The following is a 21,918-nucleotide window of genomic DNA, read 5'->3' as shown; positions in this document are numbered from 1 at the left end:
CTTGCTGAATTCGTTTATCAGTTCTAGTAGTTTTATGTGGCATCTTTAGGATTTTCTAAATACAGTATCATGTTATCTGCGTGTAATGACAATTTTACCTCTTCCCTTCCAATTTGGATACCTTTTATATCATTTTCTTTTCTGATTGCTATGGCAAGGATTTCCAATACTATGTTGAACAGAAGTGGGCATCCTTCTCTTGTTCCAGATTTTAGGAGGAAGGCTTTCAGCTTTTCACCACTGAGTATTATGTTGACTGTTAATTGTGTTGAGATATGTTCCCTCTATACCCACTTTGGTAAGAGTTTTTATCATGAATGGATGTTGAATTTTATCATTTGCTTTTTTCTGTGTCTATTGAAATGATCATGTGGTTTTTGTCTTTTCTTTTGTTGATGTGGTGTGTCACATCAATTGACTTGTGTATTTTTTAAAATCAAATAATATTGGGAGAAGTAATTTATTTTATGGAAAAGTTTTAAGGCTTATCCCATTGAAACAAAGGAAAAGTTGAACCAAAGAAAACTTTACAATAGATTATATTGCATGAGCTCCAACAGGTAATGGGAAATATATGTACATATTAGATTACATATACTTTGAATAAACAAAGAAGAATTACTATGATGTTAATATTTTCATGTGACCAACACTGAAGGATAAATTATGCTTGTAACTGGACTATAAATTAACAGTTCACCTGATTTCTCTATGCCAATAGTAAAGACTTCTGACTTTCGATTAGATAGCTATAAGCTGCATACTTTTTCCAAGTAAACTAAGCAGTTTTGTTTTGTTTTGATTTGCATATGTTGAGCCATCCTTGCGACCCTGGGGTAAACCCAACTAGATCATGGTGTATGATCATTTTTATGTTTTGTAGGATTTGGTTTGCTAATATTTTTGTTGAGAATTTTTGCATCTATATTCATCAGAGATATTGGCCTGTAGTTTTCTTTTTTGTTAGTGTCCTTGGTTTTGGTATCAGGGTGATTGATGATGGCTTCATAGAATGACTTTGGGAGTGTTCCCTCCTCTTCAGTCTTTTGGAAGAGTTTGAGAAGGATTGGTATAAGTTCTTCTTTGTATGTTTGGTAGAATTTTCCAGTGAAGCCATCCGGTCCTGGACTTTTCTTTGCAGGGAGTTTTTTAAATTGCAGATTAGTGATTGGTCTGTGATAATTATCTACTTCTTCTTGATTCAGTTTTGGTGGGCTGTATGTTTCTAGAAACTTGTCCATTTCTTCTAGGTTGTTCAATTTGTTGACATATAATTGTTCATAGTATTCTCTTATGGTTTTTAATATATCTGTGGTATCAATTGTTATTTCTCTTCTTTCATTTATTTTATTTGGATCCTCTTTCTTTTCATCTTGGTGAGCCTGGCCAGAGGTTTGTCAATTTTATTTTTTCACAAAACGTGCTCTTGGGACTTCCCTGGTGATGCAGTGGTTAAGAATCTGCCTGCCAATGCAGGGGACACGGGTTTGATCCCTGGTCCGGGAAGATCCCACATGCCGCGGAGCAACTAAGCCCGTGTGCCACAACTACTGAGCCTGCACTCTAAAGCCCCCACACCACAACTACTGAAGCCTCTGCACCCTAGAGCCCACATGCCGCAACTACTGAGCCCATGCTCCACAACAAGAGGTACCACTGCAATGAGAGGCCTGTGCACCACGACGAAGAGTAGCCCCTGCTCACCACAACTAGAGAAAGTCTGTGCGCAGCAATGAAGACCCAACTCAGCCAAAAAAAAAAAGCAACATGCTCTTGATTTGATTTTTTTCTATTGTTTTTTACTCTCTATTTTATTTATTTACTCTCTGATCTTTACTATTTCCTTCCTTCTGCTGACTTTAGGTTTTGTTTGTTCCTTTTCTAATTGTTTTAGGTGGTAGGTTAGGTTGTTTGAGATTTTTCTGTTTTTTGATTAAGGCCTGTATTGCTATGAACTTCCCTCTTAGGACTGCTTTTGCTGCATCCCATAGATTTTGTATAGTTGTGTTTTCATTGTCAGTTGTCTCAAGGTATTTTTTAAATTTCTTCTTTGATTTCATTGTTGACCCATTGGGTATTTTTAGTAGCGTGTTGTTTAGTCTCCGTGTAATCACTTTTTTTCCTCGTTTCTCTTTCTGTGGTTGATTTTTTTTTTTTTTTTTTGGTCTGCGTTGGGTCTTCACTGCTGCACAGGCTTTCTCTAGTTGCGGCAAATGGGGGCTACTCTTTCTTGTGGTGTGCGGGCTTCTCATTGTGGTGGCTTCTGTTGTTGTGGAGCATGGGCTCTAGGCGTGCGGGCTTCAGTAGTTGCAGCACATAGGCTCAGTAGTTGTGACTTGCGGGCTCTAGGACACAGGCTCAGTAGTTGTGGCCCACGGGCTTAGCTGCTCCATGGCATGTGGGATCTTCCCGGACCAGGGATCGAACCCGGGTCCCCTGCATTGGCAGGTGGATTCTTAACCACTACACCACCAGGGAAGTCCCTGTGGTTGATTTTTAGTTTCATGCTGCTGTGGCCAGAAAAGATGATTGAAATCATTTCCACCCTCTTAAATTTGTTGAGGTTTGTTTTGTGTATTAGTATGTGGTCTATCCTAGAGAATGTTCCATGTGTGCTTGAAAAGAATGGGTATTCTGTTTTTTGGGGATGTGATGTCCTGAAAATATCAATTAAGTCTAACTGTTCTATTGTGTCATTTAGGATCTCTTTTGCCTCATTGATTTTCTGTCTGGAAGATCTGTCCCTTGATGTCAGTGGGGTGTTAACGTCTCCTACTATTATTGTATTCCCATCAATTTCTCCCTTTATGTCTGTTAGTATTTGTTTTATGTATTTAGGTGCTCCTATATTGGGAGCATATATGTTAAGAAGTATAATATCCTCTTCTTTTATTGATCCTTTTATCATTATATAGTGTCCTTTTTTAATCTTTCTTTATAGTCTTATTTTAAAGTCTATTTTTTTCTGATATAAATCTTGGCTACCCTCGCTCTCCTGTTATTCCCATTTGCAAGAAATATCTTTTTCCATCCCCTCACTTTCAATCTGTGTGTCCTTCGTCCTAAAGTGGATCTCTTATAGGCAACATATTGTAGGCTCTTGTTTTATTATCCAATCTGCCACTCTATGTCTTTTAATCAGAGCATTTAGTCCATTAACATTTAAGGTAATTAAGATAGGTATTTTTTGCCATTTTAAACCTTGTTTCCCAGTTGATTTTGTATTTCTTCTTTGTTCCTTTCTTTTTGTTTTTCCTTTTGTGGTTTGATGGTTATTTTTGTATTATGCTTGAGTTCTCTTCTTTTTGGTTTTTGTGAATCTATTGTATGTTTTTGTTTGTGGTTACCCTGGTTTTCAAGAATGTTAACCCATTACTATATCTATTTGCTTTAGATTGGTAGTCATATAAGCTCAAACACATTCTAAGAAAAAAATCTACATTTTTCTTACTCCCATCCCCCACATTTTATGATTCTGATATCCTCTTTTACATCTTCATGCTTATCCTTTTGCTGTTCATTGTAGTTATAATCACTTCCACAAAAAATTTTTCTTTTTTTTTTATCTATATACTGGCTTATTTTAGTGTTTTACTTTCCTATTGTGATTTTCTCTTTCGTTTATAGATTCTTGCTTCTTTTCTATTTAGAGAAGACTCTCAATCTTTCTTTCAGGATAGATTTAGTATTGCTGTATTTTTAAATTTTTGCATGTCTGAGAAATTCTTTCTCTCTCCTTGTATGATCAGGCCACCCAAGACGGTTGTTCTCCTGCTCTCTGTACATCCCCTGCTCAACCAGTGCCTGCTTCACCTATACCCTACTCACATGACTGACCTTCCTACACATACTTGCCCCCACCTCAGCTAGTTCTTCCTACATATTTGCCCCTAGCTAATGACTGTTCTAACCTTTAGATCAGAATATCTCCACCATGATCGATAGCTTATCAAAGGGGCAGTGAGGAGGTGTGCCCCTCTGCTAGTTTCCCTGGTAACCAATGAGCCAACCTGACCTCCATTCTTCCTATAACTGGTAACCTTGCCCTCACCCCAGGAACAAAGATTGCCGCCATGTCCTGCCCATCTGCCACACACAGTGGGGTGTTGCTCCAGGACCTTGCTTCAGTCATGTAAGATTCCCTCATCCGTTAAACCATTAATGTCTCTGTCACTGACTCGGGGCTCTTTCTTTGGTCTCAAAGATGGACAAGTACAGAGCCTGTAGGCCTGCAGGGCGCAGCCCAACAATTGACAAAGCCAGCAAGGAGACCCCCGGAAACTCCTGTGAGCACAGAGGTATCAGGAAATTAAGGACAGGGAATGGAAAGTTGCAGGGACTGTCCACTAACATGTGGGGTACAAAAGTTGTGGGAGAAATCCCAGTGTGGCCGTCCACTACACATGGGGCCCATAAGTTGCAGGGGAAATCCTGGGGTGGCTATCCACTAGTATGTGGGGCCCTGTGGTAGCTGTCCTTGATGAATGAGGGCTGCCAAGAGAGTAGGGAGAACAATGGCCTAATGGCTCTGCTACTGTATCAAAATGAGCCTTTTGTAATTGGTTTGGCTTTAATCTTGGGTGTGTGCATGAGTGCCCTAGTATATGAGTACAAATCCTGTTGTCTCTCCTTGGTTTTGACCCTTGTTAGGGGGTCCTGGTAACTTGAGTGCTGATTCATGTTCCTCTGAAAGTGATGGATATGAATGTGAGTGAATGATATGTACTATTGTCTATCACTAGTATTTGTTTAAACTGAACTAGCTATTCAGAAGTTGAAAAAATTCCATGAAAATGTCCAAGATGGGACTCTTGACATTCTAAAACTGATTTCTGCATATGCCATTAGAGGAAATTAGCTTTCTAGAAGGAAATGGTATTTCTCTTCCTGTGCCTTTGAGATGTAAATAATCTACCAGAGAGTGAAGGGGGAAAAAGAGACCCTTTAAACTCTAGGAAAACTGTGAGGTCTCTGTGTCTATATAGATATATGTATGTCTATGTGTACCTTATAAATATGATGTGTCTCTGTCTCCAAATGGCATGGCGAAGACTGGTTTGTGGATGAGCTCTGTTTAATTGGCTTAAAAGAAATTAAGCACTTACATAAATTCTCAGAAAGATAAAAGAAACTGTCCAGAATGAATTTCAGGTTCACATGATCTGGGAAATATTCAGTACTAAACTGATATCTGCTATTGAAACTACTTAAGCTTGTTGGTTTGATTAATATAGATATGTCTTTAGAGTCATCAGTGTTAAGTATAATACTTCTGTTGTACCTAGGTTTACAGGAGAGGTAAAATAAGACCTTAATATATCTGTTGCAAATCTGTCAGCAAGGAAAATAACTTGGGGACTTCCCTGGTGGTGCAGTGGTTAAGAATTCGCCTGCCAATGCAGGGGACACAGGATCGAGCCCTGGTCCGGGAAGATCCCACGTGCTGTGGAGCAACTAAGCCAGTGTGCCACAACTCCTGAGCCTGCCCTCTGGAGCCCGCATGCCACAACTGCTGAAGCCCGTGCGCCTAGAGCCCATGCTCCACAACAAGAGAAGCCACCACAATGAGAAGCCCACGCACCACAATGAAGAGTAGCCCTCACACAGCAGCGAAGACCCAATGCAGCCAAAAATTAATTAATTAATTAACTTAAAAAAGAAAAGAACCTGATATAATGAAACTTTAAGGAAATGTAAATGAGATGAGAGATTTGGGACAAACTCTCTAGGAATTACTGTCTTGGGAATGTCTATCTAAAATAGTCTCTCCAGATTTTGGCAACTTGAAACTAAATGAGAATTCATTGACTATCTGGGTCATTTCAAATAGGATAAAATATTGGAACATTAATTGCCAGGTGGGTCTAAGTTTACCTACCTTTGCCTTCTTAGGAGAGGAAGACTAAAGCATAAGTTTTCCAATCAGGAAATGCTGGTATAAAAAAAGTTCACAATTACTTACTCCTTGGTTTTTGCCAGAGATTAAGGTTTTTAAGGGTTAAGATTATAATGTCATAATTCTAGTTATTATAACCAAGTTCCTTTATTGATTACATTGTAATCAGGTGTTTATACCTTTTTAAGTCTTCTGTCATTTATAGACAATTATTGTTGTACTCTTGCAAAAAGTGCTCCATCTTCAAGAAGATTCATAGGAAGGACTTTTTGACAAGCACAGGTCTCATATAAGTTTCAGCTCATAGTGCTGAATTGGGTAAGAAATCAAACAATGCTAATGGAAAACCTGATGATTTCATAAACAGTTAAAAGGATTGGTTACTGAGTGAACTGGTGTATATGGTTATAATTTTTATGGTTTTTGTCTGGAGTATTACTGGTTTTGATCTATGTTTTCCAGATATAGGGAAGCCCTTCCCTTCAAGTTAGTTATGACTTCCAGCAATTTGTTAAACTATACCTATGGGTAGAATTGAAACATTTTTCTTTTCTCTCTGCCTGGTCCCTCCAGAAATTGGAGACTCTTGGGTTCCAAGCAGGTGAATGGGAAAGACTGTCTCCTGGCATGTGCAGGAATCTCAATATTTGGGGGACTTCTACAAGAGGGGACTCCCCCGAGGCAGAGTTGATGGCAGGCCTTGGTATGGCTTTCCTGGCCTTGAGAGGCCTTTTGGGAACTCAGTCTGAGACTTCTGAGGAATTCCACAACAGCCAGTTTGGAGGAGCCTAGGTGGCCACTGTAGGTGTGATTTTGGACACATTCCTGTATTACTGAAAACTTGTTTTTTCTGAACTATATTACAGACCTGGACAAAAACGACAGGCAGGTGTGGTTGATATTATCTCAGAATACGGATACGGCTTGTATTTTGCTTAATGGTCATGATCTTCCCTGTGTTGTGCCTGTTAGGTGTCTTACATTTTGTCCCTAGCCTGAGTGGAGGAAATCTATTCGAGGACTGAGCAGCAACAATAACCTCACTGAGAAAAGAATCTAATTGCTGGGTTAATGGCAACAGCAAGATGCCGTTGTTGTCTTCCTCTGGATTTCCATGAAAAATCGACCTGGCTAATGTGACCACGTGGAGATGACCGACAGTGGGGGGGGGTGGGGGGGGGGAGGGGCGGGGGAAGACCCTTACCATCTTCCTGTCCCACATGCCAGTACGTCAGAAGGACCCTGTCGGTAAACATTACCATGTAACACATCATACACTTTGACTGCCCATGAGCCCCCCCCACCAGGCTATGCTGTGTGGAGTCGAATAGCCTGGCTTCTGGACACACAAGTCCAACTAGTGTGATTAACTGTTTTTTGTTTGGAAAGACCTAATGCGTCCACCCCTAACAAAACATGGGGTAACTGCTAGCTCCACCAGAATGTAGTTTTTAGAGCCGAGGCCTTCTCCTCCCCATGGGGGTTGCTCGGGATTTGTGAAAAACAGGGATGGCCTTACCTTCTTTATAACCAGACAGGGCACTGCTGCTATTGACTCCCTCTCCATTACCCCAGTAAGTGCTTGGCTCCAAAATTTGCTCACATTCTGGCAAATGACTGTTCTTAGCCTACTAGGTATCTTACTCTTGAAGATCTTTGGCTGCTGCCGTCTGTATTTGTGGCATCTGGCTGCAGTGCCCCCCTACATACCTGACCCCAGGGATATCACAGAAGAAGGGCAGACCAAGATTGTGAGGGTTGTGCAGCGTATGTAGGGGTGGAGTGTATGCTCAGGCCACCAAGATGGCTGCTCTCTGTACATCCCCTGCTCAACCAGTGCCTGCTTCACCTACACCCTACTCACATGACTGACCTTCCTACATACTTGCCCCCAACCCAGCTACTGATTGTTCTAATCTTCATATCAGAATATCTCCACCATGATAACTTATTAACGGGGTGGTGAAGAGCATGCCCCTCTGCTAGGTTCCCTGGTAACTGATAAGCCAACCTGACCTCAATTCCCCCTATAACTGGTGACCTCGCCCTCGCCCCAGGAACAAAGACTGCTGCCGCGTCCTACCCACTGTCTGCCACACATGGTGGGGTGTCGTTCCAGGATCTTGCTTCAGACATGAAAGATCCACCACCCATTAAACCACTGAGGTCTCTATCACTGACTCCAGGATCTTTCTTTGGTCTCAAGGATGGGCAAGTACAAGGCTTGTAGGCCCGCAGGGTGCAGCCCAACACTCCTTCTATTGTAAATGATACTCTCCCTGGGTAGAGTATCCTAGGTTGCAGATATTTCCCTTACAGGATTTTGAATGTATCTTGCCACTCCCTCTTGCCTGCAACGTTTCTGTAGAGAAACCAGCTGATAGCCTTATGGAGGTTCCCTCTGTTTTTCTCTCGCTGCCTTCAGGATGCCTGCTTTAACTTTTGCCATTTTAATTATTAGATGTCTTGGTGTAGGTCAGTTTGGGTTCATCTTGTTTGGGACCTCCTGTGCTTCCTGTACCTGGATATCTGTTTCCTTCTTTAGGTTTGGGAAGTTTTCCACCAAAATTTCTTCAAGTACATTTTTGATCCCCGTTTTCTCCTTCTGGGATCCCTATTATGTGTAGATCGGCTCACTTTATATTATCCCATAGGTTTCATATTATTGCTTTCGTTTTTTTCATTAGTCTGTCTGCTGTTCTGACTGGGTGATTTCAATTATTTTATCTTCCAGATCACTTATCCATTCTTCTGCATCATTTAGTTTGCCCGTGGCCAGGACCGTCTGTGTAGGTCTCTGTTTTCTGCCTACCACAATGCAGCTACTGCACTGCCCTCCGAGCCTCTGAAGCTGAGCCTTTCTGTCCCAGCTGATCTCCACTGCAGCTCAGACCACACTCCAGCCCCTTCAGGTTGTCTCCATGCAGCCAACCCCAGTCCTCTCCCTGGGTCTGTGCTCTGAAGCCCGAGTTTCAGCTCCCAGCCCCTGCACACACCAGCAGATGCACATCTCGGGGCTGGGGACTGCAGGCAGGTGGCCAAGACCCTCTGCACTGGTCTCTCTCTGTTCTGCCTGCTGCAATCCAGGTGCTGCACTCTCCTCTGAGCCTCTGAAGCTCCCTTTCTGTCTCGGCCAATCCTCTAGCCAATGAAGGGAGTTCCCAGGGTGAGGGAACATTTTCTCTTTCACAGCTCCCTCACAGAGGTGCAGGCCATGTACTGATTCCCTTTTCTTTTTTTCTTTTCTTTTCTTTTGTTCTACTCAGTTATGTGATGATCTTTGTTGCAATTTTGGTTATATGAGTGTTTTTGCCAGCTTTCAGCAGGTATTCTGTGAGAACTGTTCCACATGTACATGTATTTTTGATGTATTTTTGATGTGTTTGTGGGAGGAGGTGAGTTCCACATCCTTCTATTCCGCCATCTTGACCTCCACCTGTCCTTACTGTATAAGATTCTTGAGGATCAAACCTAGCGTGGTGCTCCCGTGGCCAAGGTCCAGCTCAGGTTCCAGCATAAGATGTGGTAGGAAGCAGGAGAGCCACCTGCTGGTGAAACTTCATCCATCAAAAGTCAGCAACCAGGTTATCTTCTGTTCCAAGGACACCCCCAGAGTTTGCCCCACTTTCCTTTCATCCCTATATCACTTGCCTCCAAAGATGCTCTCCTAACTCAATTGAAAACAGCTCTCTCAGTTCCCTCTCTTAAGCAGCACTGTCCAATAGAACTTTCTGACATGATGGAAGTATTATTCAACTGCACTGTCCACTATAGTTACCACAACCCATGTGTGGCATCGAGTACTTGAAATGTGATGAGAGCAACTAAAAACCTGAGTTTTTGTTTAGTTTTAATTGTATTTAAATAGCTAAATGTGGCTAGTGGCTACTGTACTTGGATAGCACAGCAGTAAAGCAGTGGTTCTCAACCTTGTCTGTCCCCTAAATTCACCCCAGAAGGGACCTTTTAAGAATCCAGATGAGCAGACCACACCCCGAATCAATTAAATTAGAATCTCAGTATTTTTTAAGCCCTCTCTGGGTATTTCAAGCACGTGGCCGAAGTTGAGAATCGTTGCTCTAAAACCAGTGTTTGGCAAACTATCGTGCTTAAGAACCTCCTGGGGATCTTATGAAAATGCAGATTCTGACTCAGAGGCCTGAGGTGAGAACTGAGATTCCACAGGTCAAACAAGCACAGGCTGCTGCCCCTGGGCCACACTGAGTACCAAGGCTCTACCCCAGCCCTTCGAATCCTTTCACTTACGCAAACATTAGGTACTTTCTGAGCCCAGTGGCATGACAGTTCTGGCTTTTAGAGCTTCCATTCTAATCGGAGAAATACTAAGCTTGTAATCTCAAACAGTGATAAATGCTTTGAAGTAAATAAAACAGTGTAGTGGGATAGGGATGTGTGCGGCCAACTGCAGATTTAAGGAGGTGAATGTTTAGTTTTTGGCTTTCAGGAGGCTACAGGTGAAGATCTGGAAAAACATGCTCTCTGGGGAAGAGGGACAGTGAGTGTGAGGCTTCTGAGGCAAGAACAGGCCTGGCAGAGTAACGCACAGGTGAACAGGGAGAGTGACAGAGGGGGGAATCAGAGAAAGGGAATGGTGGTCACGGTGAGGAGTTTGGACTGTGTTCTAACTGAACTAAAAGCCACAGTAGGGCCTTAAGAGCATGAGGAATGCTGATTTACTCAGAAGAGACTGCTCACTGCTGATCTGACTTTCTGATAGTTTTTCACAGCATCATTTAACTGCTAAGACTTGGTCTCCTCTTTCCCCTTTGCTGATTTTTTTCCCCCTCACACTGTAAAAAGAAATACAAAGATAGGTCTCTAGGTATAAGAAAAACCAAGGAATCATTTTTACTTCTGAGGAAAGCCAAACTCAGAACTACGCATTTCAGAGAAGCTAGGCTGGAGACTCTGCCATTGTTAAGAAGCCGGCAAGGAACTCAGGGTTGCCCCACCTTCTCCGGAAGCTCCTGGTGGATGACTTCCATGGATGGTGTCAGTAAACTGTAGCCCACCTTCCTTCTGCCAGATTCTTGCCTTAGGCAGCAAGAGGATTGAAGGCGTAAGAAATAAAGAGCAGCAGGAGGAAAGGAGGGACCCAGTGGCCACCTTTTGTCTGAAAAAAACCTGCCGAAGTGAGAGCCTGCCTCTGTTTGGAGTCACAGAAAAGCCAAGCCAGAGATCAGGACTCTGAGCTATTGCAAAGGAGTAAGCCAACATGGGTCTTGGTTTTCTTCTTTCTCTCATTAATACAATTCCAAAACCATTTCTATCAGTAGCAGTTAAAGGATGCTGTAGCACAGGAAGCTGTCAACCAAATAAATCTTAAAATGCATATAAAAGGACATGAGCTGAATAAATTTACACGTGGCCTCATCAGGATACAGGGTTAGTTGGCAGTTATTACCTTTAAGAAAATCCTAGGAAAGATATACACCCAAATGTTAACAGTAGTTACCTCTAGGAGATAATATTAGATGTGGCAGAAGGAAAAAGAAGGGTACCTTCTGCTTAACTTTCAAAAGTTAATCAAAATACTAGTAGAGGTACTTCCCGGGTGGTCCAGTGGGTAAGACTCCACGCTCCCAATGCAGGGGGCCCGGGTTCGATCCCTGGTCAGGGATCTAGATCCCGCACGCCACAACTAAGAGCCTACATGCCACCACTAAGAGTTTGCACGCCACAACTAAAGATCCTGCACACCACAACGAAGATCCTGTGTGCTGCAACTAAAGACCTGGCGGAGCCAAATAAATAAATATTAAAAAAAAAACTAGTAGTAGTGAAAAAGGGAGACTCCAGGAGCATTTAACTAGATGATACAGCTTCTTCCAAATCAAAGGAAGGCCTGGCCTCTTGGTTAAATCATGTTTCCTTAAGTGCATTTTGTACATATTATTACTCTCCTAAGATGCTTCATTAACAAACAAGAATCTTTGTTCAGGTAAATTTGTGAAGTATTTCACAATGATGACATCCTGGAACACACTGGACCATGCTGGGTACGGTAGGCTGTATAATGCTCCCCACCAGCTATGTCACATCTTAAAAGTTTCGGGACCTGTGAATATTTATATGGCAAAAGGACACTTTGCAGATATGATTATGTTAAGGATCTTGAGATAAGAGATTATTATGGACCATCTGGTGGGCCCTCAATGCTATCCTAAGTGTCCATATAAGAGGGAAGCAGAGGGGGATCTGACTACACAGAGAAAGAAGGCAATGGAAGCAGAGACTTGATGCTAAGCTGTTGCTGCTAAACAAAGAGGAGGGGCCATGAGCCACAGAATGCAGCTCTAGAGACTGGAAAAGGAGGGGAAAGATTCTCTCCTAGAGCCTACAGAGGGAGCATGCCCTGCCAACACCCTGGTTTTTGCCCAGTGAAACCATTTTGGACTTCTGACCTCCAGAACTACAAGATGATAAATGTGTTGTTTTAAGGTCCCCACGTTTGTGGTAATTTGTTACAGCAGTCATACGAAATGAATACAATGAGTCAAGGTCTAGGAACCGGGGAAGGAGAGCAGGAAGCGTAAGAGTTAAAGTCCCACGTAGCTGGACTGGAGCTCTACTCTTTAACTTACTGCCTTGGCTGTGGTCCAGGCGTCTCCAATTCTCAGCTTCTTCACCTGAAAACTGGGGCTAACAACGCCCTCATGTTTAGTGTGAGTATTCAATGAGAAGGGAAGTAGCAGATGGATCGCAGGGAGTATTCAAATGTTGGCTCCCCTTCCCTGGCTGTTTTCTCTTCAGAGGAACTGCCAGAAACTTGTCTTCTCCCAGGCGGCTCCTACTGTGGAAGTCACACAAAGACGCAGGGTGACCCCCCAAGACCCAGGGTGAGATCATTGTTGGCCTTGCTCGGTATCATGTATGTGCCCGCTGTGCGAATATCCATCGAGAGAGGCTGATTCAATTGCTCTCATCCTCTTAACTACAGTTTTTGCCCATCATAACAGATAATCAGATGCAGGCCCAGTAACAAGAATCATCCCTTACCTCTTAGCTACTGTGATGATTAATTTTACATGTCAACCTGACTGGGCGATGGGATGCCTGGGTATGTCTATGAGGGTGTTTCCAGAAGAGATCAGCATTTGAACTGGTGAACTGAGTAACGCAGATGGCCCTCCCCATGTGGTGGGAATCATCCAATCCATTCAGGGCCCAAATAGAACAAAAAGGCAGAAGAAGGGCAAATTCACTCTCTCTGCTTGAGCTGAGACATCCATCTTCTGCCCTCAGACAGCAGCACTCCTGGTTTTACACCACCAGCTTTCCTGGATCTCCAGCTTACGGAGAGCAGACTGTGGGCCTTTGCAGCCACCATAATCACGTAAGCCAATTCCTATAAGAAATCTTCTCTTATACGTATCTATTCTATTCTATTGGTTCTGTTTCTCTGGAGAACCCTAATACCACTATTAAATCTAAATTATTCCCCTGAAAGGAAGATAAGAGGGCAAGATGAGGATCACTGCAACAGTCTGAGAAGTCACCATGATCTGACAGCCCTTTAAGGACAGGCCCAGTTTATCTGGGCTGGGAAGAACATGGAGCCCAGAAGTCTGAATGGGCCACTGAAAGTTCATTACAGCCAACAGAAGCCTGCCCATGTGTACTCACTGCAAAGAAGGTCAGATCCTCTGCCTTAAACGTTTAACTTTAGCCCTATCCTGTGTCCTCCTATAACCCTGAGATGTGTATAGCTTCAAAACATGACACTGAAAGGACTGACGGTGTGATTTATTTAGTTTCAGTATACTGCAGCGGATTACAAATAATCTGTACGTTTAAAAGGAAACTCTTCTGTCATAAGAGACCAAGCTGTAACTCAAGGACTGAAGCCGGTTTCCCCCATCCCCGCAGCGCTGGCTCTGGCCAGTCAGCATTCACACCAAACTGACCCGTCTATTAATAAGCCAAGCCCTCTCTCCCGACTGCCAGCCTTCTGAATGGAATGACAAGGGGCCATATCTTTAAAAACGTCAAGGAGCAGAAATCTCTGCTGATTCCCCCAGGAACCTCTAAAGGCACGGGTTCTTTAAAGCAAGCTAGAGAATGAACCTGTCAGTGGGTCGGCTCTGTGGAAGAACAATCCTGGTCCCTCCCCCTGTTTTCCAGTAGTGTGCTAGTGGCTCTCAAAGATTTCCCAGAAATTTGCTTTAAGGAAATTCACAGCTTTCTTGATTAGCAGCTAAAAGGCACTTATGCACATTTTCACTTAGGAAACTGATTGAGCGATGAAGAGTAACACTGAACCATTCTCTTATCCTGAATGGCCAACATTCTGGATCTAAACTGGTAGGTGGCTGCACCGCCGAGGTCAAGAGAGCCAGTTCTCATTATTCCCAGGCCCGGCCGTGTTCACTGGCTTCACTGCACGTTTTCAAAAAGCAGACTCCACGTCACCCATCTCCACGCACACAGTCTTTAGTTGTGAATAATATTCAATTGTCACACGGCCATTCTCTCTGCCAAACCCTGAAAGGAAGAGAAGGGGTGAAGGTGAGCCACTGCGGTAATCCAGCCACAGTGACCTGCAGAAAACAGGCACTGCTCCCAGGGCTGGAGAAGAGCGCAGAGCCAAGAAGTTCTGGGATCAAGTCCTCAACTGCATGTATTAACTGTGGAGCTAGACGTGGGAAAAGTGACACACTAGCCTTCGGGGATAGGGAAATATTTAGGTTTCATTTCTTACCAGTACGACTCTTAACTTCTAGTATCTACTCTTCTAGACTAAGGTCTAAAAATGTTCAGACTTTCTTATCAAGCATTAGAGCATTCTCTACAATTAACAATCAACCTGATGCCTTTGAAAGTCAGTGCTAACTTAAAACTTAACTCTACGTAATAGGCTTATTAACCTTCTCTTATACTAAATCTGTAAGAGCACCTACTATTTATGCTCTGTCCACTCACGTGGGGAGTGGCCCCTTTAGGCTCTCAGGTTACTCAAAAGCCAAGACACTGCCCAATCAATAGTAGATGAGGTTACAGGACAGCCTTCCTTGTGCCCCCTACCCCAGACTGAGGCAGGCTCTGCATCCTAAGAGCAAGGCCCAGTCTCCAAAAATGCACATCTCCAGGGGGCATCATTCCAAATGGGACATACACAATGGCCCTGCTAAGGCCTCACTCTGCCTTTTGTTCCTTTCCAAATCCTCTCAGCATGGAGCCCATTGGGCATGTTAGGCCAGCTTTCTGTCCCTCTCATCTCATATAGGCATAACCATGGGCACTGATCCAAAGATTCAGGTTTAAGGAAGGGAAAGCTGGCCTCAGAGGCCCCACTGAGGCCAAAGCTGCAGATTCCAAACAAACTGAGGGTTATGAATTAATAAAACAGAGCCTTGGTTCCTACCCTGCATTTAGGTCTGTGTTACAGCTCCTTCAGGTACCCCATAGGGACAAGAATGACTAGTGAAGTATGACTAGAGAATGCCAGAATGATACCAAACGCAATACCAGATAAAACTGTCAAATTAACACCCACCATCTCATCATCATTCATCCATGTTTATATGTTTGCCAATGCTGTGATGGCCATAAATATCTGCCAGGAGACTAGGGGTCGGACTCTTAGAATGGTGCACCTACAAAGTCCAAACCAATTTTCATACAGAATTGGTGAAATTAGCAACAAACTCCAAAGAAAGAACCTCAAAGTAATGGCTATGTTCCTGATGCCTCAAATCTCCTAACAGACTAGATTTACAAACTTGCCATGGTTAGAACGCCTAGGGGTGGTTTCATACTTAATGGCAATCACAGACTGTGAGGAAAAAGTAATCCTACCCACGAGATAAACCTTTTTCAGATATATGTCAGCTGTTCACAATCAAAGACTTCTGGAGAGCTTCTGGAAAAAATAAAGATGCTCAGCTTCCATTCCCAGAGACGGATACAGTGGGCCTGGGGAGGACCAGGAATTCATATACTTTTTCAGGTGATTCTGATACACACACAGGTTTAGGAACCTGTTCCATAAGGACTGAATTATGACCAGTGTCTCTAGAGACGTGGGTTTACTTTCACAGTTCCCAGATCCTCACCTGACTTCTTATATCCACCAAAGGGCAACTCCACTGGGCTGACATTATAGTTGTTAATGAAGCACATTCCAGCCTGAAGCTCAGCCACCACTCTGTGGGCACGCTGGATGTCCCTATGAAGAAAAAAATGCATTGATTATTCACAGTTTCTTTTGCTACAACCTTACCAGGAAAAGTTAGACTGTCACTTCTACGGGTCTCAAAACATTGCCAAATTCTTGTTTCTTCAAAATGTGTTTTAAAATCTTATACCATCCATGCAAAATAGATAAGGATTTGAATTTTATAGTCTCATCCAAACGCATGTATAAAATAAGCAGCAGCAACAAGGGTGCCAAAACAATTCAATGGGGGAAATAGTCTTTTCAACAAATACTGCTAGAACAACTGGATATACATATGCAAAAGAATGAAGGAAGATCCCTTTCTTACACTACACACAAAAATTAACTCAAATGGGTCACTGACCTAAAACGTCAGAGTGAAAACCACAGAACTCTTTGAAGCAAACAGGAATAAATCTTCATGACCTTCGGTTAGATACAATCTTAGACATGACACCAAAAGTAACAGATACAGAAAAAATAGAATAATTACACTGACAAAATTTTAAAATTTTGTGCTGCAAATGAGACTATCAGGAAAGTAAAAAGATAACTCACAGAAATGCATATCAAAACTGATACAAGACACCCCTGCACAACCTCTAGGATGGCTAACATCAAGAGAACCGATAATAACAATTGCTGACTAGGATGTGGAGAAACTGGAACCCTTATACATTGCTGATGGGAATGTAAAATGGTACTGCCACTTTGGAAAACAGTTTAGCAGTTCCTCAAATAGTTAAACACAGAGTCACCATAGGATCCAGCAATTCCACTCCTGGGTATACACCAGAAATGAAATACACAAATATCCACACAAAGACTCATATATGAATGCTCATAGGAGCATTATTCATAATAGCCAAAAAGTAGAAACAGCCCAAATGTTTATCAATGGGTCAATGAATAAACAAAATGTGATATATCCATACAACAGGATATTACTCAGTAGTAGAAAGGAATAAAGTAGTGATACATACTATAACAGTAAGTGAACTTTGAGAAGAAGCCAGTAGATGAACTAAGTGAAAGAAGCCAGTCGTGAAGGGTCACATACTGTATGATTTCATCTACGTAAAATATTCAAAATATGCAAATCTATAAAGACAAAGTAGATCAGTGGTTGCCAGGGACTGGGGGGAGGGGAAAATGCAGAGTAACTGTTATTGTTCTTAGAATGAAGAAAATGTTCTAAAATTAGATTATGACAGTTGTACAATCTGTAAATATACTAAAAATTATTGAATTGTACAATTTAAATAGGTGAATTGTTTGGTACATGAATTATCCCAACAAAGCTGTTTTAAAAAAAAAAAAAAAGAGTCACCCTCCTTTGTAACGGGCCTTTGTCTGTATTTTGGTGGCGAAGCAAAGCAAGAGGAGAGGCTTATCCCACTCAATCCTCAAATCAAAAAAAGCAGCTCCTGGGACTTCCCTGGTGGTGCAGTGGTTAAGACTCCACACTCCCAATGCAGGGGCCCTGGGTTTGATCCCTGGTCAGGAAACTAGATCCCACACGCATGCTGCAACTAAGAGTTCACATGCCACAACTAAAGAGGCCACCTGCCACAACTAAGGAGCCCACGTGCGCAACTAAGACCCGGCGCAACCAAGTAAATAAATAAATATTTTAAAATATACATATATATACAAAAAAAAAAAAAAAAGCAGCTCCTGGGAATTCCCTGGCGGTCCAGTGGTTAAGACTCTGTGCTTTCACTGCCAAGGGCCTGGGTTCAATCCCTGGTCGGGGAACTAAGGTCCCATAAGCTGTGAGGCACAGCCCAAAAAAACAAAGCAAAACAAAACAAACAAACAAAAAAGCAGCTCCTCAGAGAGGACTTTTAGGGTAGTGAAACTACTCTGTATGATATTACAACAGTGAGTACAAGTTATTATACATTTGTCCAAACCCATAGAATGCACACCAAGAGTGAACCCTAATGTGGACTATAGTCTTTGGGTGATAAAGATGTGTTCATGTAGCTTCATCAATTCTAACAACTGTTCCACTCTGGTGGGGGATGTGGATCATGGGGGAGACTATGCATGTGTGGGGCAGGGGTAGCTGGGAAATCTCTGTACTTCCACTCAGTTTTGCAGTGAACCTAAAAGTGCTCTTAAAAATAAAGTCTATTAAAAAAAAAAAAAAGTAGCCCTCACTTTTTTCTTCAGAGCTCAAAAAGAAGCTACTATATCAGGTCCTCAGGGGAGACTTGGTCTTTCATCCCACGTTCCTGACCACAAAGCTACAAAAAGTAACCTTGTATGTCACTAAAGAAACAGCATAATCCCAAGTGTAAACAGTCTTAGAAAACTGCCTACTACTGCCAAAGACTAATCAGAATTTGTACATAAACAAGCAATCTGCAAGAATTTTCTAAGAAATTTTTCTCCAAAATCACTTTTTGTTTTTCTTACAGTGGTTAAAGTTTATGTACAAAGATATTAATCCCAACATTACTTACAACAGTTAAAACTGGAAATAGCACCCTAAATACACAACAATAGAAAAAAGGCCCACATGTGTTACAATGCATTCCAATTTAGGGACTACGATAAAGCTAAAAATCATGGCTTTGAAGGATACTGCCCAGTATTTATATGCTTATGGATTTCTAAATTCCTTGACATACATGTTTTTAATAGGCACCTAACATGATGCTTTACATAGATCAGAAACTTAAATATTTATTCAATGTATGAATGAAAAAAGGATAGAATTTTCATCAATAAAGCTAATAGCTTAATTTAAACTCAACACTAGGGTTCTCTGGCTATTCAGGGCTAACTGTGAAATGCTACTTTGCCATCTTTTGACTTTAGCTGAAGCAAATAGAAAGTGCTGATGAAAATGCAGTGAGGGCAAACTCCAGTGAGTGAATAAGATCAATTAAATATCTAAGAAGACATTGCAGCCCCATTTCTTCAAAGCCACTGGGGTGTCCTTCCCCACCTACCTGGTGAAGACACCAGCTGCTAGTCCGAAAGTGGTATCATTGGCTCTTTCCAGAACCTCAGCTTCAGTGTCAAATGATAAAATGGACATAACCGGTCCAAAAATCTCTTCTTTCACACAGGTCATGTCATCTCTACAATTAGCTGCAAACATGATTAAAAAACCAAACATCAGCAAAGGAATGATTATTTCTGGCACGTTAAAATTTCCTGTTCATAGTAAACTGAATACACGGCTTCAGAGAAATTTCAGTGTGACATTTTCAGTGTGAATATAAATCCGAGCATCCTTCCTGCATGACGATTTAACACTACGTATTAAGGAGCCATGGCCTCTGTGTTCATTCTAAATCTACTTTTTTGAATTCATCATAAGGAAAGAGCTAATGAGGTGTACAAGGATGTACATACAAGGACTTCAATCACAACATTCCTGTAACAGTCAAAACTAGAAGCATGGGCTTCCCAGGTGGCGCAGTGGTTGGGAGTCCGCCTGCCAATGCAGGGGACAAGGGTTCGTGCCCTGGTCCGGGAGGATCCCGCATGCCGCGGAGCGGCTGGGTCCGTGGGCCATGGCCGCTGGGTCTGCGCGTCCGGAGCCTGTGCTCCGCAGCGGGAGAGGCCTGTATAAATTAAAACACACCCCAAAGAGTATCAAGTCCTGAGTGTATGTATAGGTATGCTAAACTATTTTAAAATAACAGGAAGGTTATGCACCAAAGTCATTAGTTATCTGTGGGACTTGGGTAGTAGATAAGGGGTTTTAGCTTTACGCCCGTGTACCGAAAAAAAAAAAAAAAAAAAAAACTAGAAGCAACACACTAGACATCCAAAATAGATGGGATGATCACGTGAATGGTACACAACCCAATGATGAACTTCTATGAAGCCTCAAAAAGTAATGTTCTGGAGACTTCCCTGGTGGTCCAGTGTTAAGAATCCACCTTCCAATGCAGAGGACGCGGGTTCGATCCCTGGTTGGGGAACTAAGATCCCACATACCGCAGGGCAGCTAAGCCCGTGCACCACAACTAGAGAGCCCACGCGCCCCAACTACTGAGCCTGCGTGCCCTGGAGCCCACATGCCACAACTACAGAAGCCCGCGTGCTACAACTAAAGAAGCCCATGCACCACAACAGAGACTCAGTGCAGCCAAAATTTAAAAAAAAACAAAAACAAAAAAAACGGTGTGTGTGTGTGTGTGTGTGTGTGTGTGTGTGTGTGTGTACTCCAAATGAATTAAAATGATTACTAAAAAAAAAGTAATGTTTTTCAAGAAAATTTAGTAAGTAAATGCTCATGATTAACATTCACTGAAAAAGGTACAAACTGTATATATCCTCCCAATTTCTGTTAAAATGTTACACATGACTAACATTTTTTCACATTTTCTTAATGACTCTGATATGATTAGAATGAGAAACAATATTTTTAAAAGAGAAAATACAATGTAAAAATAATAACTTAGAAATAACTGAGAGTGTTCATTTTATATGAAGATATACTTAAGTTTTTACATGGCTAATTCCCTAAAAAGATTAAATTCACACTTGACATTTTAAAATATGCATATATGTCTAAAGAAGCTCATATATTTAGATGTGAAATACTGAACCCCACTGATCCTCAAGACAGTGGTGCTTTTATCCACACTTTGGCTGAAGAACAGCTCACCTCAATGCTGGCAACCAGGCATGGAGTGAGATATGTGGTTTGTAAGGTTGTGTGATACATGTAAACAATGTGGAGGCAGACAAAACAGCTTGAGAACCCTACTTTAAACACCAGCTTTACACTAGCCAAAGCTAAAAACCAACTTCTCACATATCTACAAAGAGGAGGACTCTAAAATCTCATAAGAGATGAATCAGAACTTGTGCATACAAAGTAAGAACAGCACTCTGGTCGTCTGTATGTTACACTGTACTCCGGGGACACCTAAACTATCTTCAAAGGTATATTAAATAATTTTAGGTTGTGCTTAAGGATAGTTTATTATAATCTAAATCTTTGAAAATTACTAATCCACATACAATTTTTAGGGAAATTGTTTGCCAGAATATTAAATTACTCAAGACAATTCATTACCCAACAGTCCCAGAATACAGTTTGTCTTACACAGGTTGATAACACAGTATGGCTCTGTGTGCAATGCATTCTATATTGGAGAGTCAAAAGAGATGAGGGGATAAAGCGGCAGTTGATGTTACAAGAAAAGAAAAGGTTCCTGACCCACACATAACACTCATTATACTTTAGCCCCAAATCTCAAGTAAATTAATCTAAAGATTGAGGTTCTGGAGTCATTCTCAAACTTTAACATGCGTAAAAATGTACTGAGGACTTATTAACATGCAGATCTCAAGGTCCTGGGCCCTGAAAGTGACATTTGGGGGTCTAGGGCAGGGACGAGAAATCTGCATTTTTAACAAGTTTTCCAAATGATACTGACACTGTAGGTGACAAACAAGGCTTTCAGAATCACTAGAATGAAGTTAAGGTAGTTAGCTCCCTGTCCTTTGCATAGGTTCACAGTTTGTTTAAAAACATTTTTTTTCCTAATTGCAAAATACATGTTCTCTGTAGAAAATCTGTAATATTCAGAAATGCACAAAGTATAATAAAAAATCACCTTTAATCCCAGCATCTAGAGAAATCCACTACCAATGTTATGATGCAGACTTCCCTGGTGGCACAGTGGTTAAGAATCTGCCTGCCAATGCAGGGGACACAGGTTCAAGCCCTGGTCTGGGAAGATCCCACAGGCCATGGAGCAACTATGCCCGTGCACCACAACTACTGAGCCTGTGCTCTAGAGCTCGTGAGCCACAACTACTGAGCCCCCGTGCCACAACTACTGAAGCCCATGCACCTAGAGCC

The 21,918-nt window shown here is 42.1% G+C and overlaps 1 protein-coding gene across 3 annotated transcripts in view; it reads right to left on the bottom strand.

The window, feature by feature from the left end:
• Window positions 1-13,948: 13,948 nt before the first annotated feature.
• The window catches only part of ALDH9A1 (aldehyde dehydrogenase 9 family member A1), a 28,297-nt gene continuing 20,327 nt past the window's right edge, over window positions 13,949-21,918 (bottom strand). For all 3 annotated transcript variants that reach the window (XM_007457390.1, XM_007457391.1, XM_007457392.1), the window contains exons 9-11: window positions 19,040-19,181; window positions 15,973-16,085; window positions 13,949-14,401 (exon numbers count right to left, since the gene is read on the bottom strand). In XM_007457390.1, coding sequence (XP_007457452.1) covers window positions 14,307-14,401; window positions 15,973-16,085; window positions 19,040-19,181 — 350 coding nt within the window. In that variant the 3' untranslated portion in view covers window positions 13,949-14,306. The remainder of the gene's footprint in view (window positions 14,402-15,972; window positions 16,086-19,039; window positions 19,182-21,918) is intronic.

Source organism: Lipotes vexillifer, unplaced genomic scaffold (assembly GCF_000442215.2).
Source record: "Lipotes vexillifer unplaced genomic scaffold, Lipotes_vexillifer_v1.1 scaffold1048, whole genome shotgun sequence".
NCBI lineage: Eukaryota > Metazoa > Chordata > Mammalia > Artiodactyla > Lipotidae > Lipotes > Lipotes vexillifer.
The sequence above is the reverse complement of the archived record's forward strand: the minus strand, read 5'-3'. Positions and strand labels throughout refer to the sequence as shown.